Genomic DNA, 27,775 nt, shown 5'->3' with positions numbered 1-27,775 from the left:
ATTAAGAGATTCGTTGAAAATTAGTTTCAAAGTTCATATCTATTACGAACGATTTTATCATGAGTTTTTCAATAATGTGCTGATAATTTACGTAGTTAATCTAAAGATTATGAATTCTTTCCTCCGATATTATAGCTTTTGACTTCTCGTCGTCCACACCTTGAGGCAACTCTCGAACCAACTTATTTTGACTAGCATACTTCTCTTGTAATTTTAAAATAGTATCTTCTTTCTGCTTAATTGTGTCTTTAAAATCCTGTATTTTACGATGATATGCACGTTTCATTCGGTGCATTCGAAGTTCTTGTAACTTTATACGTTTCTCGACGGTTTCTACTTGTTGTTTCGCGCCTCTTTGTACGCTCTGAAATTATACATTACTTATTACTCTTCCTGTCAAATTATTAATATTATGAATATTTTATACATACTTCCAGTTGGATTTTTAAATCATCTACTCGAACATGAATAGTTTTTCCGAGACGATCGATGGTTGCATTTTCTTCTTCTGTTTCACGCAAAAGGGATAGTAACTTTTCCCTCTCTGTAACAATCCTTTCGTACTCGAAAAACAATTCTTCGCAATAAGCAGTCGTCTTATTTAATTGCTCTTTCAAAGAATCGCGCGAAACGCGTGTCGAATATACAACAGTTTGTATGTTCTCGTATTTACGTTGTGTCCGTCTGAAACAAATCTACATACGCTTTACCATGCGAATGAGATGTACAAATATAGTATATTACAAAAAATGACAAATATCTTACTTCAAATTGCTTCCTAGTCTTTCCACAAGGGTCTTCAAATGATTTCTTTCGGCTGTAATCATTACGAGTTGTTTCTCATTTTCAGGTTGATTTTCTTCTATACGTTTTATATGATTTGATAAGTTTCGTTTTTCGCTTTCATATTGATGCTTTAATTCTTCCAACAAAGTCTTACATTCTTCGATTGCGGCAGTATGAACAATTGTAGGCACAGTTTGTTCCTCTTTATTTTTAACCTTTTCAAATTCTTTGCTCAAAACCTCGTACTTCCCTCTGAGATTGCTCAGTTCTGATACGCTTAACGCATGTTCCTTCTTAAGTACTTCATTACGTTTCAAAATTACCTCCATTTTTAATTCATACGACGAACGGATCTCATTTGCTTCTCTCTTTAGATCTATAGTTTTTTTTTGCAGAAAATCGTTTTGTTTTTTTGACGTTGCAGTATTCTCAACCAATGATTTAAGTTCTTGCGCATACCTGTTACATTCTGATCTTAACTCTTCCACTTCTTTGTGCATAAGTTCATTTTCTGTAAGTATCTCCTTGCATCTACTACCAAAATCAGCCATCTGTTGTTCATACATGTTTACAAGTTCCCGTTTTTCCGACAAGTTTTCTTGATAGGCATTCAAAAGTGGACCTAACGTGTGGAAATGAATGCCACCCCAAGCACGCTCGTTGTACTTTTCTTTCTTACCACTTTCTACAAATTCCGTAGGACTATTTACAAGTTTTTGTTCTCTTAATTTGTCCTGGTACCTTTCCAATTCAGCATTTAGTTGATAGACAATACTTTTTAAAAGTAGTATATCTTCGTACGATTGTACTTTCTCAACCTTAAGTTTTCGATTTTGTTTTGCTAAATCATCTTTTGCATCTTCCATTTCCTGCAACATTTGTACTAGTGTTTCATAATGCGAACATACTCGCAGATATTCTGCTTCTCGCTGCTCCATTAAACTACTTAACTTATGGTATTCGTCTTGAACATTCTTGTAGCATTTTTCTAATTTATGATACTCGTTGGCTATTCGTAATGTATCTTTTGAAAGATTTTTATCTTTCCTCCTCGAAGAAATAATACCTAATATAGTAATATATAACATTTTATACATCACTTTTATAGAGTAAAAATTATTTCATGCTAAATATATATATATCATTGATAGTACCTGAATCTGCATCACCTTTGTCGAATGTTTCTCTTTGTTCGTCACCTTCTTTGGATAATTTTCTATTTCTTTTATACCTATTACTTTTACACGTATTACCTTCGTGATCATTACCATTGCTGGTTATACAATCTGGCAGATCTTTATGAGCATTTTGCATTTTAAACATATGTCTAGCTTTCGAAGTACGTCTGCGACGATAAACTGGCTTATAAGATGTCTCCAAATTCCCCTTTACGACTGACATTTTTCACTTCTATGCTACAATATGAAAAATTAAATAGGGGAGAGGTTAAGGTCCGTTCGAACAACTCGCAGTACTTACCCAATTTGATTATCAAATGTCAAACTCTGACAAAAGAAATGAACTTTCTCTTTTCTTGTTCAATAATATTTTCATAATTTGCTATTATTGTTTTTCAGAATTTATGATCGATATACATAATTTACAAAATCATTCAGTCAGGATTATTTAAAATACACGAAAATAAGATAACATTAACCGAATTGTAGAACAAAGGCATCACAAACCTATCCACCGAGTATAGCACATACACGCGTGCATTTGTGCACGCGTGCATATTTTTTATTAACTTCCTAACTTGTATCACATTCATTGCTATGACAACTGATGAGTCGTATCGAAAGTGTCCACCAGATGGTGTTAGTTATAATTTTCCTGCCTCTACAGCTTCATTGCAATTGATTTATCCATTTATTTAACTACTCCTTTTTCAAAAAGATACACAGGTGATCAGACCGGATTAAATTCCACTAAATTTTTTTGCATCTTACTTGTCTCTTTGTTAGCTTTCAAATTCTTGATAACATTTATTCCGAGAAAATATGTAATATATTTTACATCGAATTATTTTCATCAAACTGTATTACAATATGAAAACTTTGGTACAAGGAAATTCGTGTATAAAATATTATTATCGTTTCATAAGTATAAAATTACCGTTTGAGAAGGTAAAACCGATTATTATTATCAGTATTTACACGTCTTACACAGCAGCTGGTGTAGAAATAATTGTAAACGACCTCGACCATTCAACGTTCGGTATTAATTACGTTAATTATCAAAAATTATTTAAATTTTCTAAGAAAAATAATTTTCTTAATATATTTAATTGTTCATATACCGAATATTATATTTAATTGTTCATATACCGAACGTGTACGACGTACGTAATTAGTTACCCAATGTTTTATACGACGTAACACAAACAGGTGGAAAAGGTGGAAAAGTCATTTTGGACACGTGTATACACGTATACTTCCGTATCGCGAAGAGATAAAGAAAAAAGTACAGAAAAAAGTAAACAGTATCTTTTTGCGTCTCTCGTTAAATAATATCGTATCGAAACGATTAGAAGCCCTCTCACGACGAACTAGCAAAAATAAGAACTTTCTGGTATTGGTAAAAATACAAAGGAGGCAATAATAAATCTTTTATCGAGTTATTAACCATAACTACTAAACGTGACTCGCTTTACCTCCATATAAAATAAAGATATCCGTATCTCGAATATCTCGTGCATTTCGCAATGGTAAAAATATGATCGGTTTATCCTAATAAGCACGTGATCTCCGATTAGAACGATGATATCCATCGATAACGGAGAACATACGAAATGCACGCACGAAAACGGACAACAGTTACCATCACCCTTGAATTTCGTTTCACGGACATTGCGAAAGTACGTACCAGCTAACTGCCGTCGTAAATCTACGTTTATTCTCGAGGTTACAATTACCTTCTGATAAGACTACAATGATAGCGCCCGCGAAATTATTAACCGTCGCTTTGGCCTATCTTCGCGATGCGGATAAAAACGACGGAATTGGCGCAAAGGCGGACAGATGGTAACGTAACGTTTCTTTGAAATTTTCGTACTCCTGTAGAAATAAGCCGCTAACAAAGAAAACCATTGGCATTTCCCCAAAAGAAACGTCACCGCATTCTACGCAATGACGAAAGGTACGGAGTGTAGATGTTGCGCGTTCGTTACGAACAAATTTCAAAGAACGTTTCGTGAAATTCGTGTCTCGTATCGCGTCGAACAGGTACCATCAAGTCACGAAATATAATCCGGTTATCGCACCTCGAAATAGATCTCGCAATCTTCACGACTCATTTTCGATTACGATTTATACCTTTTAATTAGACGGAGGCTCGAGATACTTTTTGTAAACATCATCGAACCGAATCATTTTCCTACTTTTTCTTCTTTACAGCGACGCTCACTGTACTTTCCTGGTTGACATTGTTCGTCGCATCCATCTTCGGCCAGGACCAAGCGTGCAATTATCAACAGGAACTGAGCGCTGGGAACGAGTATTACGTTTACAATTCGGAGTATCCGTATAATTACAAAGGACAACAGTTCTGCATCTGGACCTTGACCAGCGAATATCGGGTCAACCTGTCCTGCAACTCGTTCAGCTTACCACGGGTAAGATCCAAGTTTTCGTTTCGCAAACGAGTAACCATGTTTGGTCCCGGTAAGGAACGAGCAGTTTTGTCGAGTCTTCGAGACTCAAAATCAATTCGATGAACAAATTGACGTTACGAAAACTACCTTTGCAGAGCGAGAACTGCGTCGAAGACAGTTTGTCGATTCAAATTAGCCAGAACACCACCCACAAGTATTGCGGCAATGGAACATTTAGCATAGAATCGGAAGAGAGCACGATGACCATAACGCTATGGGCACCTGTATGGACGAAGGGCGGTCGATTCGTCTGCGAAGCGAGATTGATCGAAAGACCCAAAGACAGCGAAGATTGTCGATGCGGATGGAAGAATCCCGTACGTACTCTCGCCCGTAGATACTCACGCATCGTTTTCAAAGGGATCGAGCTTCCTGTCGTACCTCGTATCTCGGTATAATTTATGGTGGAATTACCAAACGAAATACTAATTTCGCGCGACGATGACAACAGGGTTCTACTCTCGACTCGAAACTCCTAAGAAGAAAGGAAAATGTTCGTTCTCTCTTTTCTTGTGGCCGTTTCAAGGTCATTTCGACGAAATTCTACATTTCCTTGTTGTTTCGTCTATCGAGAAAAAACGATATAAATCGAATCAAGTGTTGCACTTGCGACTTTACGAGAACTCGAGGGCAGATAATCGCTCGCCGGTATGTTTTTGATTTATGTAAGATTGCAAGCCGATAAAATCAGTAGTTTAGATTTATTTTAACCGGACCGTTGTCTCGAGATACTTGGTACACGGTACAAGTTCGATAGCGTCTTATCGAGATTCAGCGAAAGTTGTTCGATCGTATCTCGTTGATTGTCCTTAGTCTAGAATCGTCGGTGGTAACGAGACAGGGGTGAACGAGTATCCTATGATGGCTGGTATCGTGGACGCACACATACGGTCCGTATACTGCGGTTGTACCATAATAAGTGATACGTACTTATTGACGGCGGCTCATTGTATGGTGAACAGAGATATCAATTATTTGGGTATTTTGGTGGGTGACCATGATTTGACGACAGGTAGTTCTTCTTGATGAGACTTTCAGCGTCGTCGACCAGCGTTTTACGCTCTGATCGAAATGATTTTTGCTATTCAGGCACCGAGACGAACGCCACGAAATTGATCCCCGTGAAGCGGTACATCATTCACCCCAAATACGACAGCAAAATTTTCTTGAACGACATCGCTGTGATAGAAGTGAAACAGAAAATGATTTTCTCTAACGAAGTTGGTCCGGCTTGTCTACCCTTTCAACATTCACCGGACACTTTTGGCGGAAGTTACGTCGATATTTTAGGCAAGTAACGTTGCAATTTACTTCCCTTAAAACCTACGACTACGTGTACTTTAACCGCACCAGGTTGGGGAACAACGGAGTACACTGGTCCAACCGCCGATGTTCTGCAAAAGGTCACCGTGAGCGTGATCACGAATCTCGAGTGTTCGAAGACGTACAACCAATTAACGAGCGACAATTTGTGCACCTACTCGGAGGGAAAGGACGCGTGTCAGGTGAAACTGTCTTTCTTTGTTCTCCGAGCGTAATAGAAAAATAATCAGTGCCACGGTCTCGCCGTGTTTCGGTTCCGATTAAAGGATACGTTCAATTGATTCGGTTCGATCCACAGATGGACAGCGGTGGACCAGTTCTCTGGCAGAATCCTACGACCAGGCGACTTGTGCTCGTTGGAATTATCAATTACGGTCGCGGTTGCGGCTATACAAGTGGCGTTAACTGCAGAGTCGGCGGTTATGTGGATTGGATTGTTTCAGTGACCCGAGGTACGGATCTTTACGATACGCAATTTAATCGAAAGCGGGAAAGCTGCGTTCGCACAATCGTGACGAGTACGTTGTTTCAGACGCGGCGTACTGCATCATCGAATAAACGGAGCGGTATCCGAGGAGTCTCGACTCGATTCGACGTTGTATCGACGGCTGAACCGACCGTCTCGATAATTTCGCTGACACCGACTGTTCGCATTCCTCGGATTCACCGGTTCTATACAGTTAACCGAGTTAGTACGTGTATTCTTCCTACGGGAGCGACGAAACGTGTAAGCGGTGCATATTACGTCAGCTTAGTCAGCGAGGATCGGGAAGTTACGCCATTCGATCGCGTCGAGTTTGGAGACGACAGCCATCGATGCTTCTTTATTAACCAAGTCGAATGTACACGGATCCGGGAATACACCTATTAACGTTACGTTGTACCTTACCGCTTCGAAACCGTCTCTCTACTCCACCCCTTGATCTCCCATTCGGTTCGTTCGTTTTTCACTCCTCGAACCGCCGTTAATATTATTCGATGTTTACGTAAGACCGTGCAAACTGCGTCGCCGGAGCGTCTACGATGCTTGTATCGCTCGAATCAATCGCGAAAAGGATTCTATTCGCGCGAAATCTATATTTAGCTGCGAAGAAGGAACCGCTGGATCCATTAGGCCAGGTTCCCATCGGAACCACGGCGCTCGTTACACGCTAGTTACGTACGAAAAGATATCACGAGGCAACTCTCGCAAACTGTTTTCAACCGTGCGCCGCAACGAGATATCAATTTCTCTTGGAAAGAAATGAGTCGTAGTCGCGGAAGAAGAAAAAAAAAAGAAATATTTCCTTCTCTCGAACTTCGTTATCACGAACCTCGTGACCGACGGTACAACAATTACGTTAAAAATCGGTCCACGGTCACGAAACCGCGCGGATTCCTGTCGCATGCAGACACCGATGTCGTAAACAGAATTAAACCCGTGGACTTCCCTCGTCGAGACGAATTTTCACAGACGATTCCAGCTAACCGTGGCCACGCTTACGCAACACGCGCGACGATTCCGCGTTAACGAAACGGAGGTTCCGCGTAACTCGCCACGGCAACCCTTTCCTTTACATCGTTTCGTCCTTAAGAAGCCACGTGTCGCAGCGTACGCGGCTTGGCACGAAATTAATTGCGCGTAAACAATGTCTCGTTATTAATAAGTTCGTGAATGAGGATGTGACGTAAGACACTTTACGGTAGGGTATATATAATCTGTGGAATTGTTCGCTCTTGTCTGACCAGGGCCACTGGAACCGCTTCCAGTTAATCAATGTTCGTTCGCTTATCAATTCGTTGCCGTCTCCTCGGTACTGTTCGGTGGGCGCGGGCGAAAAGAGAAAAAAAAAAGGAATCGGTCACGATGAAAATCGTTTCGGATTTTCGCGAACCGCGTCTCGATTTCGCGCTCACCGAGCACGAAAAGTATGGAAAATTAATCGTATCGTTCGAAGGTCAATTCGTGTCGCAATTCGCGCTCGCACGAAATCAGTCGCATCGGAAATACGTGGCGGTGGCGGTGGCGGTCGTGTCCGCGGTAGATATTTATTAAACAAATTGATTTCTTCGGCGTGCCTCGGTTAGAATCTGCCCTTGACACGATTGTCGAGTCGATGATAGTTCTCATGAGTGGGTACCCTCGTCATCTGTACGCGAGTGCTTGCTGCGGCCCGCGAAAATTTCGTGCCAGTTACCGTGACATGCAACGTCTACTCGCGAGCCGTGTTCACCGAGCGTACCGTGAATTGCAAAAAATTCACCACGCGAATCGTTATCGCGTCCGGGTGAACGATTCGAGCACACCGGTGTCGTCGACGACGAACTGACCTTCGATACGATGGATCCGGCGATAACCACCGAAGGGTACGAATTGGACCGGGACGAGCCAAACGGGTCAGGTTGGATTCCGTAGAAACGTAGCCGTTCGTTGGCGAGGGGATTTCTAACTTATAACTCGGGTCGCGCGGAAGGGGATGAATTGCAAAAAAAAACCTGCTTCTCGAAGTATATATCGTACAATACGTAAAGCGCGCGAAAACGTACGGATTTGTAATTTAATTCGAGAATCGGTGGTACGCGTCGTAAATTCCGTTGGCAAAGACGGTTGTAAAATTGTGCGAGATCAGTGGGTAATCGCGTCGAGGACGAAAATGGCGGGGATTGGCTGCGACGAAGATCGATGCGGAGGCGAGCGAGGAAACGCGCGGGCGCGCGCGCGCACACGTGTGCCTCGGACGAGACGGAACGCGTTGACCAGAGACACGGAGGTCAAAGAATCGTCCTCTTTCGGGGAAGGTTGCGCAGGGATAAATCGCGGTGATCGTTTCGATCCGTTCGGTGTTCGTCCGTCCGGTTCGTTTCGGTGATCGTTGTCGTTGGATCGTGTTTCGATTTTCTTCCCGTTCGGCGAGCGGAGACTGGTGCGCTTCGGGAACCGCGTCGAACGGTCTCGCTTCGTGGGGAAGCGTGGAAGAGCCGACGATTGGGAGAACGGAAGAGCGTATGCGCCATATGCACGTAATTACCACGGCCAATCGGGGATTGAAAGCGGTGGAAAGCTTTGTCGTAGCGCGTCGAAGCTCCGGGGTCCGGTTCGTCGGTTGGTTCCCTCGCGTGCGAGCGTTGAGCGCGCGCGCGCGCAATACAGCCGCGCAACGGTGGTTAGGTTCAGTCGGATATTGACGTTCGTATGCACGGGGCGCGCAGATCGGAGCTCTCTTCAGCCGCCAGGGTCGACCGAGAGACACTCGAGGAGGAATTCGCGGTAGCGGTCCGCAACGGGAGAACGAGAACGGAATCGGTGACACCGTGCCCCCACGTTCCACCACACGGTGGATTTCGACCAGACGAGAGAAACGTGTCGCGCAACGGCTACCAGGGAAACTAGTTGTTCGCGCGAGGAGGGAGGCTACCGGAACCCGAGCTACATGGCTCCGAAAATCGTTCGTTCGGTTCTTCACCGTCCACGCGTCTCTTATTCACGTTCGAGCGAGCGTCGTTTGGATCAGCGGGTCATCCGCTCGAAATAATTCCGAACGAACCGTAGTCCAGTCGGTTCTCGGATACACCGTCGGATTCACCGTATACGTTGTCGTGCGTCTCCTTCGCTAGGGAACAGTGGAACGACGACCAAGGGAATCGAAACGAAGCGTGCGAGGGGAGCACCCGTGAACGATGTTTACGGCCGTTTCGCGTTGATACGTCGTCGGGAAAATTTTCGCACGATTCGAGACACGTTCCGCGTAACGTCGAAGCTTATGTCACACGCGATCGAGGAGACGAGCGTTCACGGAAGAAAAAAGAGGAGAAAACAAAAGAAAGGGTGAGGTGGTGAATATCGGGGCGAGAGTATATCGGGGGTACATAGCGGAAGAAGTGGTCAGCGTCGTGAAACGTGAGCTTCCATCGACGATTTCTCCGTGACGGTTGTTCAGTGATATATATATATTCACCCTGTGACGGTTGCTGGCCGCAATCGAGCCGAAATTCGCGGCCGCGATCATCGATGCTTCGCCCTCGAACGAGAACCGAACCGATGCTCACGGCTCCGCGAACAACCGAAGCCTTCTTCCCGACGGTCATCGTACGCGCGTCACCCTACGACCATCCCCGTTTCGCATCTTCCGATTCGCGAGCTCGCACGTGCGCACCGTTCTCGTTACGATTCTTCTTCCGTTGATAGAGAGCCTCTCACGGCCGCGAGGAGCGATCACCGCGCGAAACGAGCTGCGAGCAAATCGGAGGAAACATCGCGTCCGATGCACGACGATTCTCCCTCGTCGCCGAACCGCGTCGCCGTTATCGATTCTACTCAACGCTCGAGATAGAAATTTCAATCGTTAATTTTCGCTCTCCCCCTCTAGCCTACCCTGTACACACACCGCACACCACCCTCTCGCGCGCGCGAGAACACGACCGGATCGTAATCCTTCGTCTCCGTCGATCCCGCGTAGAAACGACGCGGTCTCTCTTCGTTCCGGTAGTGACGCGCGCTGGTACACCGCACGCGATTTTCCCGCGTTCGCGATCGATCGATCGCGAGCCAGAGAACGACTCGCCAACGTTTTCGCGAACCGTACGAAACGAACCAACCGCGAAATAATAACTCGCCGCGCGCCACTACGGTTTACGCCGTGCGCGGAAAAAGCAACGCGAGCTCGCGTAGGAGTCGAGCAGAGGAAACGGGCGCCGTGTTCTCGGCGCCGATCATGCCTTCCGCGTTACCCTGAGGGATACGTACTCCAACGGGGAAACGACCATACGAATTCTAACCGTATTTTACGAGATATTCTTACAATTAGATAACTAAACGGCCAAGAGATCCTCGTTGTTCGGCCTTTCATCGAAACCGTAACGGTTCGTACTCGTCCACGTCTTCGTCGTCGCGGTCGTTAACGTTCGGTTGTTCGTTCGTCGCTGTTGTTGCTCTCGATAAAAGAGAAATTTCGCGTTCGATCGCGAAACGCGTGCACCCGATCGCCGATATCGGTGCTCGTTCATCGAGTCTCGTTTCTCGGTACAGAGTACGTGAGACGAACGCACGCTCGTCTCGAACAGGTGAAACGGAGAATCGTGGTGCGGAGACACGCCGCGAACGAAAGTTCCCGACGAGGAGAAACGTCGAACGACACCCACGGGGAGAGAAATCGTATTCGTGTTTGAAACGAGGGACTAGCCGGGTCGAAGCATGGTAGTGAAGAACGAGTCCTCGAGGAATGGGCACGAGTTGGCCCCGTTGAACGAGAACCGCCAGGCGGGCCAGAACGTGACGATCGTGGTGAGCGGTACTCAAAATGCTGCCAACGGTCAAGAGACCAAGGAGGACAACAGAGCGGAATGGAGCGGCAAGATGCAATTTTTCCTCAGTATTATCGGTTACAGCGTGGGACTTGGAAATATCTGGAGGTTCCCTTACCTGTGCCAACAGAACGGTGGAGGTAAGCGACTCGCGACGAAACCTTGTCACGTGGCTCGACTCAGGGACCACGAATCTCCCCCTGTGTTTCGCAAACAAAAGACACCTCGTGTCGTAACGTTCTCCGTTCTCTCCTGGCCAGCTGCTTCCGAAACGTAGATATCGTTTCAGACCCGGTTCTGGCTATCCTCGCGACAAATGCCCCTAGCTCGCGCGAGTTGCATCAGTCTCTTCGTAAATTTACTATTCCACCAGGAGCAATCGCTATTGATCGTTCGTTTCGCGCTCGATAACGAAATCTAGGGCCGTTCCGTGCGACTATTCGAGCTACGTAATGGATATTCGCGCGCCACCGAGCCCGCTTAAAAATACACACGCATCTATATGCGCGCATCGTTGATTATACGCGTCCGACCGCGACGCTTACCTACGAAACGTCGCGTTCGCGGAACCGCGTTCCGTTCTACCTCGCCCGTTCCCCTCGTCCCACGAAACCCACGGAATGGAACCCGTGGAAACGATAAGATCCTATAAAACGCGCCCTTGAACCCTCCCCGATCGTCATCTCTCGACCCGCGACCTATGCCTCGGTCGCGTAACTCGATTAAATCCACCGCGATGAAAAGCGAGGCGACGCCGCGACAAGCGGAACGGAACCGCGTCGCTCGGCTGGCGCGCATCTAGATGGCGCGTACGCGTTCACGGTGGCGCAGCTGCGAGGGTGGCGGACCCGGACCGCGAATCAAATCACGAGGTTGCCCGTCTCGGGTCGTTACGTCACGAACGATCCGCGGTTTACGCGACCGCTAAGTCTGGAGGACGCCCACGCGAATATTTCGCAACGGAAGTTTCCATACGAGGCGACCGAGCGAATTCCCAGCGGTCGGTTCTCCCGCTGCGCAGAACGCTTAGATCGGTCTGCGTTTCGTCCGAAGAGACGCGTACTCGCCGTGTCCATAGATGCCCGAGATATTCTCGCACGAATCGAGCTAGATCGCCCGATGTCCCGTGACGGTTCCGACCTCTCCGAACGAAGAGAGGAGACAAGGGGGTGTGCGCTCGACCGAACGAAACGAAGGGTAAAACTTTCGTATCGGTGGAGGCTCGTCAGGTTCGTCCCTCGGATATCTCGGGTACCGGGTTCGCGAATCGATAAGTCCCGCTACTCCCTGTACGAAAAATCCGAGCGGCGCGGCGCGGCACGGCCTACTCTACCGCTCTCAATGGAATTTTCCCCGTGCCGCGACACGACACCGACGTTCGAGGCCGACGCCGACGTCCGACGCGCACCGATCGATTTTTACCATTCTATCCGCGCGAGACCCGCGTACCCATCCACCCGCGCCTGGGTTACCAATGAAGCAAAGGAGAACGGCTTCCCAAACTCCGCCTGTGGACACGCGTATCCACTCACCGAACGATACGACTGTTTGTGTTTGCACAATAACCGGCCAACGAATGACATTCTTCCCGGTCAGCGTTTAAATCGCGCGTAGGAGAGAGGGGGAGGGGGAACCAGGGTCCCGAACGTTGCCCGATTATTCGATCATCGCGTTCGTTTCGGTGTACCGCTCGTTCTTTTCCCCCCTCGGACACCCGCCATTGATCTCGATGCACGTGGATCGTTGTTATTTTTTCCCTCCCCCACCCCTCTTCCCCCCTTCATCGTTCGTTTATTTCGATGCACGTGGAAATCCGTTCGATTCGTCGCGTCGCCATTTCGCGCGTAGGTAGACCGTCTCGCTCCCCTCTCGGTATCGTGAATTAGCAACGAGGTAGTTTTCCATAGGGGCGCCGTTTCGCGGGAAATAGAATACCGCGGGCAGCGTGTGTCCTCGGTTGATCAATACGCGCTACCGAAATGCTCTCGGTCCGTGGCGAAAAAACACGGACCAGCCAAGATCGAACCGGTACGTAGTTACCTACGTACTGGTACACGTCACACGATCAATACCGAACCAGACACTCGGGCTGCGGCTGCCTCGAACTAGACGGCCGCGAAAAAAGAAAAAAAAAAAAAAAGAAAAGGGGGAACGGAGAACGTTCTCTGAGCAGGGACACACGGAGAGCTCTGCCAAACGGGAGAGAGATTAACAGAGGAACGGGTTGCGCATTCATTCGGTAATAAGGGGTCGGTTGGAACAAGAGGATCCCTGGGACGGGTGGCGGGGGTTGGACGGCGAGGGGAACGATATTATTTTACACGAACGAATAAGAAGAGAAGTAGATCGCTTCGAACGAGAAACGAGGACAGAGAAAGAGAGAGAGAGAGAGAAAAAGAACGGGACGCTTTTCAGGTGCCTTTCTCATCCCCTTTTTCGTGATGCTAATCCTAGAGGGTGTACCCCTCTTTTTGATCGAGCTGGGTCTCGGTCAACGTATGCGGCAAGGTGCCCTTGGTGTATGGAACACGATACACCCGTGGCTAGGCGGCATAGGAATAGCGTCTTGCATCGTCACCTTCTTCGTAGCGCTTTACTATAACGTCATCATCACCTGGTGTTTCTACTATCTTTTCAACTCGCTCGAGGTAAGTATCCCGAGTTGGTCGACGGTAACGATCGATCGAGGCCCCTGTATTCCGTCGATCGCCAGCGAGGGAAAAAACGACACGCTAGGTTCTTCTCGTTTTTCGCTCGATCGCCGGAATAATGCCGATTTTACGATCGTACGAATAACATTGGGTTTTTGTGTTTCACGCTGCGCGCACCGATAGGCGGTCACGATTAAATTCGGCGTAAGTACCCCTCTGACAATTACAATATTCGTATCTCGCGTGCAAACGAGATTGTATCGCGCTCGTGCACGAAACAAGAACGAAACGCAGCACGCGTCGCGCATGACGTAGATTTCGAACAGCGGAGATAGATGTAGCTTACGCGGTGCACGTTTTCCACGCGACGGTGTGTCTACGCGTTATCCCGTATCGCTGAGATCACATCGACGATTTTAATTTAGGAACCGTTACCCTGGGCGAAGTGTCCGGAAGTCGGTGGGAAGCCGGTCGAGGAATGTGTCAGGAGTTCCGAAACTGCCTATTTTTGGTACCGAACCACGTTGGACGCGGCACCGTCGATCGAAGCTGGACAGAGTCTCAAGTGGTGGATCGTCCTTTGTTTGCTGTTGAGTTGGGTCGTCGTCTTCTTTATCGTGATGAAGGGAATACAGTCCTCCGGAAAGGTAAAGGAACGCGACACTGTTCGATTGCTTCATTTCTTTTCCTTGCGAGGACACCCGAGTTTGCTTTCTCCGACCTCCCCGACCTGCCCCCCACGTATTTATTACTCCTCCTCGAATAAAAGCAAAAGTCAGATACTGTGTCAACGACTTATTTCTTTGCTTGATTTAAAGGTGGTATATTTTACATCCATGTTCCCGTATTTGGTGCTTACTATCTTTTTTATTCGTGGAATAACGTTAAAAGGTGCCAGCGCTGGATTGGCCCATATGTACACGCCAAAGGTAATTAAATCCACTTCCGTGTCGTTCTTCCGTTTCGTTTGGTCGCGTTGCGAGATGGCTTTCAATCGTTGTTCCTTTGTCACGCAGATCGAGAAACTGTTAGAGCCGACGGTCTGGCTCGACGCAGCGACGCAGGTTTTTTACAGTTTCGGGCTAGCGTTCGGCTCGTTGATCGCGTTCGGGTCTTACAACACCCCGGACAACAACTGCGTCCGGGATGTGATCCTGGTCAGCAGTTGTAACGCCTTCACAGCTATTTACGCGAGCGTCGTTATATTCGCCATTCTGGGCTTCAAGGCGATGACGAATGTCGATAAGTGCGTCGCCAGGTAATCTTCTTGTAACTTTGACCGAAAACGGCGATGGCGAATCGGTGACGCGCGCGCACAGCGTCGTTGTTGCCAAGCAACGTTACGTATCGTAGCGTTACTCGTATTCCCTCGAATACCTAACGATACCTTCGAGAGGCATCGTCACGGTACCGGGTCGAAACGATGAAAACATTTTTCATCGCGTTCTCGAAAGCGTTCAACGTTCGACGATATCGTTCTTCTCGTGTCGGAACCGTGGATGTGCAACGATGAAAAAAATCGGATAAGAAGAATTCTTACACACGTGAGCTAGGTTGCGAACACCTTGGTCAGGCAACGTATCGATTTATCGTTTTGACGCAAAATTCGGAAAAAGACGTACGACGCGCGTCGAGATTTCTCGGAATTTAATGATAGTTGACTCGAAATTTTGATAGCGCATTCTCAGACGTACGTATCTGTTTATCGTCCGATCGTGACACGTTCCTACGCTTCTTTCGATTTCTTATCGCGTAAAACGACGCATTTTGTATTGAGAATGGAACCTTTAACTTTAAACGCCGGACGTTTCCTTCGCGAATTGTTGTTTCGCGAAAAGCCACGATCGAACGATAGCGACGCCAGTATAAATTACAACGGGAGAAATTTCTTCGAATCGTTTCGAACGAACAAAATCTTGACGATCGCCATCGCTGAACCATGCTGCCGTCGAGCGACGCTCACTCGTTCGTTTTCTCTTTTCCAGTAACAAAGACTTGCTTTTCGAGAACGGGTACATAGCTCACGAGAACATCACCATGGACGAGTACGAGGACATTGTAAATAAATTTAACGCGTCAGCGGTAAACTTCACGCTTAGCAGGTGTAGCCTCAGCGAGCAATTGGATAACGTGAGCATTAAAAAAACGGTTTCTTCGTTTTTTCTATTTCCATTTCTTCCGTTCTGTCGCTGTTCAGTCTGTAAATCGATCGATCGTTAGGCCGCCGAAGGAACGGGACTGGCTTTCATAGTCTTTACACAGGCGATTGTCGAGTTACCTGGCGCTCCGTTCTGGTCCTGTATATTCTTCCTGATGCTTCTAGCCCTCGGTCTGGGCTCGCAGATCGGTATACTCGAAGGCATGCTGTGCGTCATCTTCGACATAGACCTATTCAAGAGGATAAAAAAGCAGTACATGACAGGTACGATCGACACACTCTTCTCCGTTGCATCGTGAAAACGTTATAACGAAAAAGCTTACTTTCTCTCTCAGGGGTGGTTTGCACCATTTGTTTCTTCGTCGGTCTGATCTTCTGCACCGGTGCTGGAGAATACTGGCTCAAAATGTTCGATAGTTTCGCCGGCACCATAGGCCTGGTGATGGTCGCGCTCATGGAAATGATTTCCGTCGTCTTTATCTACGGCCACGAAAAGTAATAATTACGAAACGAATGGACGAGGTGATCAATTACTAAAAATTCTTATCTCGGAATTTCCAGGTTCACGAAAGACATCGAGGAAATGACGGGATACAGACCGGGAGCTTACTGGCAAGTTACCTGGCGATTTCTCGCCCCCATAATTATGGTTTGTATCCTCCTTTCCAGCATAGCGTCCATGTTCATAAAAAAGCCACATTACTCGGCGTGGGACGCCTCGCAAGTAAGCACGAATCCTTGACGAACTACTCGAAGCTCGAGTGTCGCGTCCAGAACGTGTCTTGATCGTCGCGGCGTTCGTTTCAGGGTGTAGCGGTAGCAACCAGTTACCCCAGCTGGGTACTGGCGATAGCTGTCGTCATCATATTCGCGGGCATCGCGCCAATACCGATCGTCTTTCTTTTGAGACGGTTTCAGTGCGTCAAGTTGGACGTCGATATCCACCAAGGCAGTATACGACGCATCGATACCACAGTCTCTACGAAGGAAATGATGGGCGACGTTGATGTGAGTAGACCGCCAAGGTCTTCCTTTGTTATTAACTCATCAACATCGACCAACGTGTTTTTCCAATCGTTCTATCTACTTTACGTATATACATTTCCGTATACTCGATGGAAAAAATGTGTACAGCGAGGTGGTACTCTGGGCGCACTCAACGTATTCCAACAGACACACCTAAATCCGTGACACGCTACACAGTGCTCGAAACATTCAGCCACTCTTCGCGATCTCGCTCTATATCTTCCAAGGAGTATACACGCACCGGCATCTATGTGCTTCCTTTTCCTACATCTTGGTAGTTTTTGTGTCACCACCGAAGGAATCCCACGAACGAAAATTATGCTCGTTGATCGATCGGCAACACCACTCTACCTAGAAGAATAACGTATATCACTTTGTTGTTTACTTCTTTCAATCACAAAATCTCCTCACCGTCACCGAAACTTACACGGTGTGGTCCACCAAGATCTACCGGTTAAATCGATCAACCGTACCTCGCGAAATTGTCGAAACGCTTCACGATATTCGTGCCGACGGATCTTGGCGAACCACGCCAGTCAATACTGGAGACGGAAGGTGTTGATCGTTCAAGGCCGTTTCATCGATCGTGGCGATTCGATAACCTTGAACGATCACCGTTTCCCGTCTCGAGTATCACTTTCAAAGAAAGACACACGAAGCACGTTCATATACGCTCGCTTAGATAACGTAGCGACCTAGTTTCATCACGGTAGAGAACGACTTAATCGGCGCACCAAGAGACGAGACCACGGGTTGTGCTAATCGAAGGATGGAGAGGTACGGGTGCTCAAGGTGCGTTGGTTAAGCTTGAACGAGTATAAAGATTCACGTTGGACGTACCTGCAGTTGTAGGGAAGCGTCCGTTCTGTGTGCGGTAACGTCGATTAATCGCTTCTTCCGTAGCTACCTTTACACGTGAGTCCGTAATATACTATGTTTACGGAATGCTTTTAGCTTCGTGTAACCGCGCTTCGCACCTGTTGTTTCTCACCGAGCATGGGGAGCGAGCTGAGCGGGAGGGGGGGAGAGCCAAGTTGAAACGAGAAATACACGAGCTTTGCCGCGTCACGGAGAGAGTATCTTTTTACTCTTCGGCTTTCGTTCGCTCTGCGTGTGTCTCACCGTTACGATGATGTCACCACTGAAAAAAGAAGCAAACCTTAGATATGCGTATTTACTCGATTACCCGTAGCAGGAAACGCTTTGTCGCTTCAAGTTCAAATGGCACCGCACTGTGTTCACCGGGCAGAGTCGTTAACTACGCGCTAGTTTTGGGCCTACGTTGCGAAACGATCACGCATATATAGCCCCGTAGCTGCGATTGTTCACGAATCGATCACCCCCGAAACCCTTGATCCTGGTCCGTCCACTGCGTTCGAATTTCAAAACGATCCAACGATTTTACAGCTGGACGAGTACCACGATCGGCTCGAAGACTTCCCCGAGGAGGACGAGGACATAAACAGCGACGACGACAACAACAGCGCGCCACCGATCACGAAAATCGTCCCCAACAAGCTTCAGGGTAAACCCTTCAAAATGGAGGTAATGGACTTTTAAACCGATCGTCCTGGTGTTCGCAGTCTTCTCGATCGCGTCTCCAACGAACAGCGGGGGAAAAGGACCCGATCGTTGATTTATCGTCCGTATCGTCGGGAGACGCGCGTACGGAGAACAAAAAAAAAAAGAAAAAAATAGAAAAAACGATACCGAATTCATCGTTCCGTTGCGAACAAACGAACCGAACGATCGGTGCCCTCGAAAGCAATACATTTACCTTCCGTCGTACCTGCGACACGGGATTGGCCGTACGAGAGCGTGTAAACGAGAAACGGAGGTAAAGTTTTAGGAAAAGAAAAGGGGAAAAAAAGAAAAAAAGAAAAAAAAAAAAAAACAAAAATATTGAAAACTCGGCGCGCAGAACAGCATGGTAAACAGAAGCGAAGAGAACTCGAGCCGAGATCGTTCCGTCGCGCCTCCGATTCTAAGTTTCACTCGGATCGTTTCGCCACGGTTCCGTCGAGACGCAAAAATCGATTTCCAACGGCCTGAACGTCGTATCGAACGAACGATACGCGATTTCGTTCGCGAGAGTCGCGAGATCTTTTTTTTTTCTTGCCACGCGACGCTCGTCGAACGGCAACCGAAACGGTATTAGAAGAGCGAAGAAGAAGAAGTTGAAGAGAGCTCGCGCGCTCGACACTCGGCGTCGACGATCAAACGTAGACTATCATACCCGCGATGAAACGATATTCGCGCCGATATCGGTCTCCCTCGTTCGCGCTTTAGACAGAGTGCCGTCTGCATTCGCGTTCGGACGAAACTACACGTTTACGATCTATCTATCCTCTCGCCTTGTCCGTATCGATGCTTCGACGAAGGGTCCCCGACACCTGTTCGAACGAGGCGACGGTTGCTCGTCAACGAAAATGGAAACGAACGCTCGACGTACGTCCCGGTATCGCGGAAGGAACAGGATGCAGCGATCGTAACGTGAACGAATTCCACGAACCACCATCATCATCTACGAAACGAAATCGACCGGTCTCTCGGCCGCTCGTATCGCGAATCGGCGAGTGAACAAATTTCGTACACTTCTCTCGAGAAACGGGCAACATTCCAAACCTACCTACACGAATCAAATTCAATCACCGCTTTCGTGATTTGTATCGCGCTCGCTCGCCAACATGGAAGATCGTTTCGATCATCGAGCTCGTTTCTTTCGCGAATCGGGACACCTGCGTCCCGATCTACCCTTCGTCGGGCTTCTTCCTCTGCAACGCGGAGTAGTTTACGATCGGACGGTTGATTCTCTTCCGAACGTACGCGTACGTACATCAATTACCCGAACGCAATGAGCACGAATGATCCGGGATCGGTGGCACTCGTCGACTCGCACTCGACGAGGTGTTTCCATCGAAACATCGAACGGTTCGCTGCGTCTCTTCCATCCGTGATACGGTAGAACCTCGATAGTTGTGGAACAATCGGTGCGGAGAATTCCTGCAAGCAACAACATCGATCCAATTATCAAAGTGACCGGCAAGACGAAAGATTATCGAATGTTAATCCCGACGCGACACTTTTGAATCGATCACGGAAACGACACCGTTCATTTCTTACGATGATTCGTTTTAACGTCGGTGTCGTTGTATCCGGAACGATTCGCGTCGAGTAACCTGGGATGCTATGTTACCAATTCGATAAACTTTTCAGAAGCTCGAATCGAAAACTCGTTGTCAACGCGCGATCGTTGTACAAAGGATATTGCAAAATGGACGCAACTTCTGACGCTGTTCCAATATGATCGATAAACGATGATCTTTACGCGGTACTTTCGACTCGAAATCCTCTCGGGTTCTCCTTACCAACGATCCACTCTCGTCTCGAAGGATACTGGACTCGTTGACTTTGAGTCTGCCGAGTACCGAGACGTTTATCGAGGTTTCACCGTTGCGCGCGTAGAATCGACGTTCCATTGGTCGTTCCGCGTTCGGGAGATCGACTCGTAGACGGTGCCTACGTTCCTACTGCTTCCAAACCTCAGGGGTGAGAGAAAGGTCGGGTGGAGTTGCAAATCTCGAGACCTAATCTATAGGGGCAAACGCCTGTCCGCGTAGTAAACGCCGTATGGTTAGGGCATAGCGTAACAGTAGACGGTAATCACGTTACGACTACGTATTCGTAAATACTTCCGATTCGCTAGAACCCGATTACATAAGACGTAGATAGACCGCGAGGTTATATCGACGCGCGGACGCCATGTGCAATCGGTTTCCCCTCCCCCGTGAGATCGCGCTCGCCCGTGTTCTTCGTGGCGGAGAGAATTTTTTTAGCATCGTAAGAAAAAGTGGAGAGCAAACATTCACGAAGGAAATAATCAAAGCAGAGATTCGAGTCTTCGGTTTCTTTTTTTTCTTTTTTTTTTTTTCTTTTTCTCTATTTTCTTTTCTCTACGATATTCAACGAAATCGACCTCTCGGTCGCGCGGTCGTTCTCCAGAAACCGGAAACGACGCTATTGATACCCGTGACACCTGGGTAACCCGGGTACGTGATATCGTTATCGTCTCTCTTCGTTCGAACCGATGAATTATCTCGCACTTACCTCGTGTTCCCGAATCTCTTCAATACTCGCGATTCTCTGGCAATATTTCTATTCTATCCACCATCTTTCGTTCTTTGTCCTCTTCGTTCGGGCACAGCTGTTACCGATATTAATTTTGTTGATAGCAATCAAGCCGATTGCAAAGCCTCGCCTTTACACCACTCTGTATATGTACTGTTTATATGGTGTAATAAAGACGTTGTTGTTATTATTACTATTATTGTAATAAGACGAGTAGACCCCCCACTAAAAGTGACCTTATCCGATCTCTGTACTCGAATTGTATTCACAGGTACCAGACACTCTCGTGTACCCGGATAAATCGGGTGCCCGGTCCGAATCGATAGCATCGAAAAACCGGAAACGAGAAATTGAAGAAAACGCCCCGCGACGTTCGCGTGCAACCGTCTGTGATTTTCTTATACTTTCTTTCTCTCTTTCTCTCTCTTTCTCTTTATTTCTCTCTTTCTCTCTCTCTCTCTCTACCCCGATAGATATCGATCACACATTTTTCACGCGCAAGAGCGATTATCTATTTCTCGAGAGCGGTGTCTGCCCACTTGACAATGTCAATACACCAGCTGGAACAAATATAGCGATTCCGTACAAAAATTCACAGTACAACGACTACGACGCCCGTATGTTTCGGATGTCGACCAAGTGACCCTATGGCACACTATGGTTGAAGTTGCAGCGAGTCCTGTTCGTTAAAAAGTTATCCGAAACGCTATGAAAGAATACACGAGGTAATCTATTCTCATTGTACGTGGCGCCTGATCGAATAGCACGTGCCATAACATCGGACGCAATCTTGTACCGTGCGTGTTTACCACGTAGAAGTTTAGAAGCCTAGAGGCGGGCAGGCGTTGGGAACAGCGAACCGTGTAGTGTTGTCGCGTAACATTTTAAAGAGCAACGTTACCTAAATAGAAATCAATTTAACTGAAATCCATCGAGCACGGTCTCGTCCGACCGACCAACGGGTACCTTTCGATAGTGAAGAATTGTACATTTGATAGCTGTCGCGCCCGACGAAGGTATCGCACGACAGAAATCTCGATAGATCGCTATGTTTGTTCCGTTTCGCTACCACGGTACCTGGGCTCGAGAACATCGATGGCAATGCCAACGCGGAGAATTAACCAGTACACTGTTCGTCGCGTTCCGTCGACGACGACGACGACGACGGCACTCGAAAACGCTATGTTTTACGGCAGCGCGAATGCTCAAATCGCCGCGGAAGCGTAGGGGAGACCCGCCCTAAAGTGAATCGTTTCAATTTTAAACAAAGGTAAAACAAACGAAAAAAAAAACAGGTCGACGAAGAAAGAAAAGTAACTCTTCGTTTATTTTTTCCCGCGCTTACCGCCGGTTAGTTTTCGGTACGCGCGCAACGAGAATCGGAATCAGAATTTTAACTCGAACACGCTCGGAGAGGAGAGGCTCAAAGTGGAGGATAGACCTGTCGAGCAAAGTGGATACATAAAAAATATCTTGCAAACGAAACGAATCGTTCACGAACGATTTCATTGTTCGAAAACGAACCTCTTGATGCTCTCGCGTTCTCCAAGCTTGACGCGGCGGAACAATTGTCCATTTTTCTCGTTACGTCGGATTCGATTCTTCTTAATGAACTTGAACAATCATACGGCAGTGGACAGATCTCACTTTGCCCGATACAGTTTGTAAACATTCCCACTTTCTCGTTGAACCTCACCGATCGTGTACGATTACCACAGACATGTATACCCGGCGCAAGAATTTATACGCGTAGCGTTTACTTTACTCCGTATAGTTTAGAATAATTTACAAATATTTGTGCGTTGTATTACTCGAATCCGCATATCGCTTCCAAATTATCGACGCGTTTGTCACGCAACAAAGCATGCTGAAGTTAATTGCGGAGTGATACGAGCAGCCGATGTGTACAACTTGGTAATACGTGCGCGTGTTTTTTTTTTCTTCGTAAAAAAAAAAAAAATTTATTCACTCTGCGACGAGTCTCCCCCGGCGTTCCCTTCGTTCTGTTAGTTTGTTTCAGCGTTACATCGGAGCATAACCGCTGCCACGTTCGTAGACATTAAACATTAGATCGTACATAGGGGTATATTGTATACACGAGTATCCAGGAACCGTTTAAATAAAAGCTTATTTATTGCCGAGTACGAGAACGACGATTCAAATTATTCTCCACCTCGAACGTTCAAGGTCTTTCGATATCGCCGATTACCTCTCCCCTGTTGTTTTCTTTGTTTCTTTTTTCTTCTTCTTTTTTTTTAAGTTTCGTCAGTTTCAATCGACAAAAAAGGGACAAGATCTACGCAACAAGAAATACGGGGACAGACGTACCGGTACAAAAACAGAGAACACGAATATTTATATGCGTGAAAAACGTGCAACGATAACACTGCCATGAATTAATGATTTCTAATGGCACAACGTTAAAACGAGAAAGAGAGAGAGAGAGAGAGAAGGAGATAGATAAAAAGTTTCGCGTTAGCGGTAACGCATAGACAGCAACTTATCACGGTAGATAACGGTTTTCACAAGCTAGTACAATCAGACTATTCACATAATCCTCGTGTACGTGGAATCTTATCGAAAGATTCGAAGTACATTTCAATGATAAAACCGTAGTTTTAAAGGTTGACGTATTGCAATCACAGTAGGATTCGGTTTTCGTCCACGGTGCAGAATTGGGCGCGAAAACTGACCGGTCCCGACCGGTTCAATGGCGAGGGACGTAAACTTTGCACGCGACGTGCGCGAAAAACACGGAAAGCTTGAAAACCGGGACAACGAGGACGACGAGGGCGAATTTTTGGTCAGCTACCAAAATCGATTCTACGATATACGAAACTTCCTAAAGTACCATCCCGGTGGGAAGAAAGTATTCGATTACTTTAAATACCGGAGCTTGGATAAAGCTTTCGACAAGAATCCGCACTCGAAGAGTGCCTTTCACCTGTTGGAGGACTTCACGTTGAATTCTCAGGAAAAGTATCAGAAGTACGAAGTGAGTTACGTCGAGGATACATATTTCACTCGAATACGTGTAAAAGTGTCGTTTGCTTCCCGATCGAAACAGTGTTTGTGCGACTTTTTCGTTTTTCTCGAAAGTTGTTAAGCTTCCGTGTATGGATCCGCAAGTTCTGGAGTAAATTCCATGTAACGGTTCGCTAACTATTGTGAACCCTGATTCCTGAAACTCGTAAGAATTTCGGTAACCGACTACTCGCTAAAAAAGAAGGTTCCTCTGTTAATTTTAAATACACTTGTCCGATTCATATTGGAATACAAAGGGTGTCCCATCAGAAAGAGATTACCTAGTTATCTTCCTAAAGATTAATCAAATTTAATAGATAAAGGGGACACCCTGCATGTACGTTACACCGGATAGAAAGAAATAATAATCAATAAAAACTTCGCGTGATTACGAAACGTTATTCGTATCGAACAAAGTGATGATTTCATTTATGTATTCTGTCGATTCTTTCTTGTCTAATCGCTGTACTAACTGTGTTCAATTGTTACACGAAATTCACGTTTTTTTCATCGTGTGCGGTTAACTTTTCACGGAACAGATTGTCTTGATTATCCGATGTAACATAGCGGCTATCTCTGATTACTTAAGCTTTCGTACGTCCCTGGACTCGTACGAAACTCGCTTATTCAACCTCTTTGCTTCGTCAAACTTTGTCGCATGACGAATGACCGTAAAATAGCTAATATTTATTCACGAGGCTCTCATACGGGTTAACGTTGATCTATTTTTAACGATCTCTTTCAAAACTTCGTTTCAATCCTCCATGAGCGCTGAATTCCTTATCCTCTACATCGTTCTCTACAGTCAAATGTTAATTCGTAACGGTATAACACTCGAACATTCCGATCGTTCCTGCGATAAAATTGAGAAATATTTTTAAGTCACAAACTGAGAACCTCTTTGGAGATCCGACGCGTACGAGTTGCGAAAAACTTTTTCTTTCGAAATTATTTATCGATTAATCCGATGAGAAACATTTTACATGCACCAACCTGATTATTCTTTGAACCAGAAGAAACGTTCATCGACAACGAACACTGATATCGATCTTCTATTTTAATCGATCTAGACCAGCGTTAATTGAAATTTATGTTTGAAGATGGATCGATTTAACCGTTTCTAGAAACTCATTGATTGGAATGCACCTATGCTTCATCAAGTAGGCAAATTAGGTGACAAATATTGGGAATGGATGAATCTACCAGTAAATCGACCGATACGTCTCTTCCGATCAAAATTTTTAGAGACTATATCGATTACTCCTTGGTATCTTGTACCGATCGTCTGGATTCCTTTATGGATCTACTTCCTTTATTCTGGATTTACAGTCATCGTCGGAAACTTTACCGGTAATCATTACTCTCCAGTTTATCTATTACATTTCCTGCTTCTAATCAATGAATACAACACGAATTTATCGTTAATGAAATATCTGATCGCTAATTATCATAATTTGAGTGCAAACTATTCGTTACAATTTTTATTATCGTTACCCGATTATTAGAACCGTAGACCGATTATTAACTGACATTAGTTTTACCGCTTTTGTTCGAACTTCCAGGAAGCACCTTGCTCGAAGCTTCGATCTCGTATATATTCGGTATATTCTTATGGACTATTTTAGAGTACATACTTCATCGCGAACTTTTTCACTTTAAGCCACCAGCTACCTCGAAAGTACTCATTTCTTTGCACTTTGTACTTCACGGAGTTCACCATAAGGTAAGTAATCGTAACTAAAAAAGAAAAATGATGTTTTGATACATAAAGATCATCCTGAATCACTGAATAATTGTTTTCTTGCCCAAGGCACCGTTCGACGGTAGAAGATTGGTATTTCCACCTGTAGCGGGTTTATTAATAGCAAAATTGCTGTGGAAGATTTACGAAGTATTATTCTCTGAGACAATGATTCATTTTATTGCCGCTGGTACTACAACAGGTACTATTATCGACGTACTTATACCTAATATACGTGTTACGAATGATAACGATAACTTGAATATAACAAATTTCATTCGTAGGTTACGTCTGTTACGATTTAATTCATTATTATTTACACCATGGTGCGCCGAAAGTTGAATCTTATTTATACACCATGAAAAGGAATCACAATTATCATCATTTCTCTCATCATGATTTAGGTACTATTCTCTATACTTGTAAAATGCTAATCAGATCTTGGACAAATAAAGATTCACCTTTTCAGGTTTTGGTATTAGCAGTAAATTATGGGATTACACGTTTAGAACGAACATTTCTTTACGACAATTAACAAAACCGATAGAATGGTGAATCAATTCGTTAGAATTGATTGTACATTCTTTATGTGATATTTTATTGCAATATGATGTCAAAACAAATGAAAGTGATTGCAACGTATGGCAGATCTCTCTCCGATATGAATAGTTTAAGTACAGATAAGGAACAGAAATACACAAGGTACGGAAGAAAGGACGGAATGAAATCTTAGTAAAAAAAAAAAGATGCAAACGACTCGCTAATTTGTGTCGATGTAAAACTGCATATGTCGTTATGCATAATTATAAGCACCTAAGCGAATTGATACTTTAAGTACATGTCATATTATCACTGTACGCTAATTTCTTACAGAAGTAATACAATTTTAAGCGTACTGAACAAAAGAGACCAATATCAATGGCTGCAGGAAAGCCATTGAAACTGGTAAGATTATCTTACAAAATGCAAATAAATGCAATTAAGGTGCTTCAACTTTAACATTTTTCCTACCCATACTCAGCTGTGGGAAAGTGCTCTTATTGGTGGGAGGATTTAATCTAGAAGACAGATGAACAAATGCTTCGAATAAGCTAATCCTTTCCATGACATTTACTTCGTAATGCTTAAGCTTTTCCCTAGTACACCAGTTTGCAGCCTTGCTCGCTGTATTCTCAAGACTATGAGATTCCTCTTCTGCTTTAGTTCTGTTTCCAACAACGACCACAGTTATTTCTTTCTTATCTTTGTTTCTGTCAATATCCTTTTTTAATGGAAAAAGTACATCCAAAGATTCAGGTTTTGCAGTATCATAAACCAAAACATAGCCATCGGCGAAACCAAGGTAATGTCGTGGAAGTTGTTGATTATTTGCATTATTTTGAAGTGATTCCAGTCCTGCTGTGTCATAAAATCGTACTTTTTCCTTAGTACCACGATCCGTTTCTATGTTCGCAACATAAATATCCTCGATCGTAGGATGAATTTCCTATTTCATTATAAAATTTGAATTGTAAAAAAAAACGTAACCTTATATTGATTAGATTTATTATCGAAAGAGAAATATAATTCTTAAGATCATCTTGTAATAATAATCTAAGAATGTGTTTCCATATAAAATATTTTGAAATAACATAACCTAACTTCTTACTGTCTTAAAATTGACATTTCCGTATACAAGTTGTTCCAATAACGCTGTCTTTCCTACACCTTTCATTCCGCAAACAACAACTTTTGTTGTTTTTCCCATATTCAACTTTTCATTTACACGGCAGTATTATTTAGTTTAGCTTAGGTGTCAAAACTCCCATATAAGCGAAAAGAAATGACAATTCTATGGCTACTGAGGTCAACACTGAATCTAGTGACTCGATAATAATAAGTCTATTTTCTAGGGGAAAAGCTTAAAATCTGTTTTTATTGAATCTACCTGAATCTTCTCTCAAAATTTCTACAATTACTTCAGATCCGCGCTTTTATTTACGTTTCATAATCGAAACAAATTTTAA

The 27,775-nt window shown here is 45.3% G+C and overlaps 5 protein-coding genes and 1 long non-coding RNA gene across 17 annotated transcripts; 3 read left to right on the top strand and 3 right to left on the bottom strand.

Annotated features, from left to right (window-relative positions):
* Positions 1-98: 98 nt before the first annotated feature.
* LOC143150577 (uncharacterized) lies at positions 99-11,470 on the bottom strand. 3 transcript variants are annotated; one of them, XM_076318974.1, is made up of 5 exons: positions 11,160-11,470; positions 1,941-2,201; positions 766-1,852; positions 432-684; positions 99-364 (listed from the first exon to the last, which is right to left on the bottom strand). In XM_076318974.1, the coding sequence occupies exons 2-5, from the start codon at positions 2,185-2,187 to the stop codon at positions 101-103; spliced, it is 1,851 nt and encodes a 616-aa protein (XP_076175089.1). In that variant the 5' UTR covers positions 2,188-2,201; positions 11,160-11,470; the 3' UTR covers positions 99-100. The 3 variants fall into 3 exon arrangements, with proteins under 3 accessions (XP_076175089.1, XP_076175088.1, XP_076175090.1); XM_076318973.1 differs by lacking the exon at positions 11,160-11,470 and adding an exon at positions 2,266-5,655; XM_076318975.1 differs by lacking the exon at positions 11,160-11,470 and adding an exon at positions 2,266-5,655 and having other exon boundaries at positions 1,941-2,196.
* LOC143150580 (venom serine protease 34) lies at positions 3,788-6,644 on the top strand. Its single transcript, XM_076318981.1, has 8 exons — positions 3,788-3,924; positions 4,182-4,399; positions 4,534-4,755; positions 5,252-5,450; positions 5,528-5,728; positions 5,792-5,943; positions 6,060-6,213; positions 6,294-6,644. The coding sequence occupies exons 1-8, from the start codon at positions 3,915-3,917 to the stop codon at positions 6,317-6,319; spliced, it is 1,182 nt and encodes a 393-aa protein (XP_076175096.1). The 5' UTR covers positions 3,788-3,914; the 3' UTR covers positions 6,320-6,644.
* LOC143150575 (sodium- and chloride-dependent transporter XTRP3) lies at positions 8,076-21,197 on the top strand. 7 transcript variants are annotated; one of them, XR_012993107.1, is made up of 14 exons: positions 8,076-11,181; positions 13,457-13,689; positions 13,876-13,896; positions 14,118-14,339; positions 14,511-14,621; positions 14,709-14,950; positions 15,678-15,822; positions 15,913-16,114; positions 16,186-16,345; positions 16,412-16,574; positions 16,658-16,858; positions 16,985-17,240; positions 17,723-17,791; positions 18,284-18,421. XR_012993107.1 is itself a non-coding variant. In XM_076318970.1 (13 exons), the coding sequence occupies exons 2-13, from the start codon at positions 10,932-10,934 to the stop codon at positions 18,434-18,436; spliced, it is 2,103 nt and encodes a 700-aa protein (XP_076175085.1). In that variant the 5' UTR covers positions 8,248-9,566; positions 10,767-10,931; the 3' UTR covers positions 18,437-21,197. The 7 variants fall into 7 exon arrangements, 2 of the variants coding, with proteins under 2 accessions (XP_076175085.1, XP_076175083.1); XR_012993106.1 differs by having other exon boundaries at positions 17,590-17,791; XR_012993108.1 differs by lacking the exon at positions 17,723-17,791 and having other exon boundaries at positions 18,284-18,419.
* Positions 16,224-23,067, bottom strand: LOC143150585 (uncharacterized). Of its 2 annotated transcripts, none has more exons than XR_012993113.1 (3): positions 19,713-23,067; positions 17,717-18,017; positions 16,224-17,227 (listed from the first exon to the last, which is right to left on the bottom strand). It is a non-coding gene; the product is annotated as an uncharacterized LOC143150585 (long non-coding RNA). Both variants share the same exon structure in this region.
* Fa2h (Fatty acid 2-hydroxylase) lies at positions 21,352-26,471 on the top strand. Of its 2 annotated transcripts, XM_076318983.1 has the most exons (6): positions 21,352-23,999; positions 25,153-25,378; positions 25,591-25,751; positions 25,839-25,971; positions 26,054-26,173; positions 26,239-26,471. In XM_076318983.1, exons 1-6 carry the CDS (start codon positions 23,715-23,717, stop codon positions 26,322-26,324), a joined length of 1,011 nt encoding a protein of 336 aa, XP_076175098.1. In that variant the 5' UTR covers positions 21,352-23,714; the 3' UTR covers positions 26,325-26,471. The 2 variants fall into 2 exon arrangements, with proteins under 2 accessions (XP_076175098.1, XP_076175097.1); XM_076318982.1 differs by having other exon boundaries at positions 26,054-26,471.
* Positions 25,161-27,775, bottom strand: Kappab-ras (NFKB inhibitor interacting Ras like 1). Of its 2 annotated transcripts, XR_012993112.1 has the most exons (3): positions 27,418-27,775; positions 25,523-27,255; positions 25,323-25,419 (listed from the first exon to the last, which is right to left on the bottom strand). XR_012993112.1 is itself a non-coding variant. In XM_076318985.1 (2 exons), the coding sequence occupies exons 1-2, from the start codon at positions 27,514-27,516 to the stop codon at positions 26,749-26,751; spliced, it is 606 nt and encodes a 201-aa protein (XP_076175100.1). In that variant the 5' UTR covers positions 27,517-27,775; the 3' UTR covers positions 25,161-26,748. The 2 variants fall into 2 exon arrangements, 1 of the variants encoding a protein (XP_076175100.1); XM_076318985.1 differs by having other exon boundaries at positions 25,161-27,255.

The sequence above is a fragment of the Ptiloglossa arizonensis genome, chromosome 8, assembly GCF_051014685.1.
Source record: "Ptiloglossa arizonensis isolate GNS036 chromosome 8, iyPtiAriz1_principal, whole genome shotgun sequence".
In the NCBI taxonomy this organism is placed as follows: Eukaryota; Metazoa; Arthropoda; class Insecta; order Hymenoptera; family Colletidae; genus Ptiloglossa; species Ptiloglossa arizonensis.
The sequence above is the reverse complement of the archived record's forward strand: the minus strand, read 5'-3'. Positions and strand labels throughout refer to the sequence as shown.

What these genes read in the sequence shown, in the direction of transcription:
- LOC143150580 (XM_076318981.1), top strand. An exon ending in AAGTTACGTCGATATTTTAG is followed by an intron (nt 5,729 to 5,791) that starts GCAAGTAACGTT and finishes TAACCGCACCAG; the next exon opens with GTTGGGGAACAACGGAGTAC. An exon ending in AGGGAAAGGACGCGTGTCAG is followed by an intron (nt 5,944 to 6,059) that starts GTGAAACTGTCT and finishes TTCGATCCACAG; the next exon opens with ATGGACAGCGGTGGACCAGT.
- Kappab-ras (XM_076318985.1), bottom strand. Translation starts at nt 27,516, where the DNA reads ATGGGAAAAACAACAAAAGTTGTTGTTTGCGGAATGAAAGGTGTAGGA. An exon ending in GAAATGTCAATTTTAAGACA is followed by an intron (nt 27,256 to 27,417) that starts GTAAGAAGTTAG and finishes ATAATGAAATAG; the next exon opens with GAAATTCATCCTACGATCGA.
- LOC143150577 (XM_076318974.1), bottom strand. Translation starts at nt 2,187, where the DNA reads ATGTCAGTCGTAAAGGGGAATTTGGAGACATCTTATAAGCCAGTTTAT. An exon ending in AGACTAGGAAGCAATTTGAA is followed by an intron (nt 685 to 765) that starts GTAAGATATTTG and finishes GATTTGTTTCAG; the next exon opens with ACGGACACAACGTAAATACG. An exon ending in ATTTAAAAATCCAACTGGAA is followed by an intron (nt 365 to 431) that starts GTATGTATAAAA and finishes GTATAATTTCAG; the next exon opens with AGCGTACAAAGAGGCGCGAA.
- LOC143150575 (XM_076318970.1), top strand. Translation starts at nt 10,932, where the DNA reads ATGGTAGTGAAGAACGAGTCCTCGAGGAATGGGCACGAGTTGGCCCCG. An exon ending in GTCGATAAGTGCGTCGCCAG is followed by an intron (nt 14,951 to 15,677) that starts GTAATCTTCTTG and finishes TCTCTTTTCCAG; the next exon opens with TAACAAAGACTTGCTTTTCG. An exon ending in TCAGCGAGCAATTGGATAAC is followed by an intron (nt 15,823 to 15,912) that starts GTGAGCATTAAA and finishes ATCGATCGTTAG; the next exon opens with GCCGCCGAAGGAACGGGACT.
- Fa2h (XM_076318982.1), top strand. Translation starts at nt 23,715, where the DNA reads ATGGCGAGGGACGTAAACTTTGCACGCGACGTGCGCGAAAAACACGGA. An exon ending in CATCGTCGGAAACTTTACCG is followed by an intron (nt 25,379 to 25,590) that starts GTAATCATTACT and finishes TCGAACTTCCAG; the next exon opens with GAAGCACCTTGCTCGAAGCT. An exon ending in TTCACGGAGTTCACCATAAG is followed by an intron (nt 25,752 to 25,838) that starts GTAAGTAATCGT and finishes TTCTTGCCCAAG; the next exon opens with GCACCGTTCGACGGTAGAAG.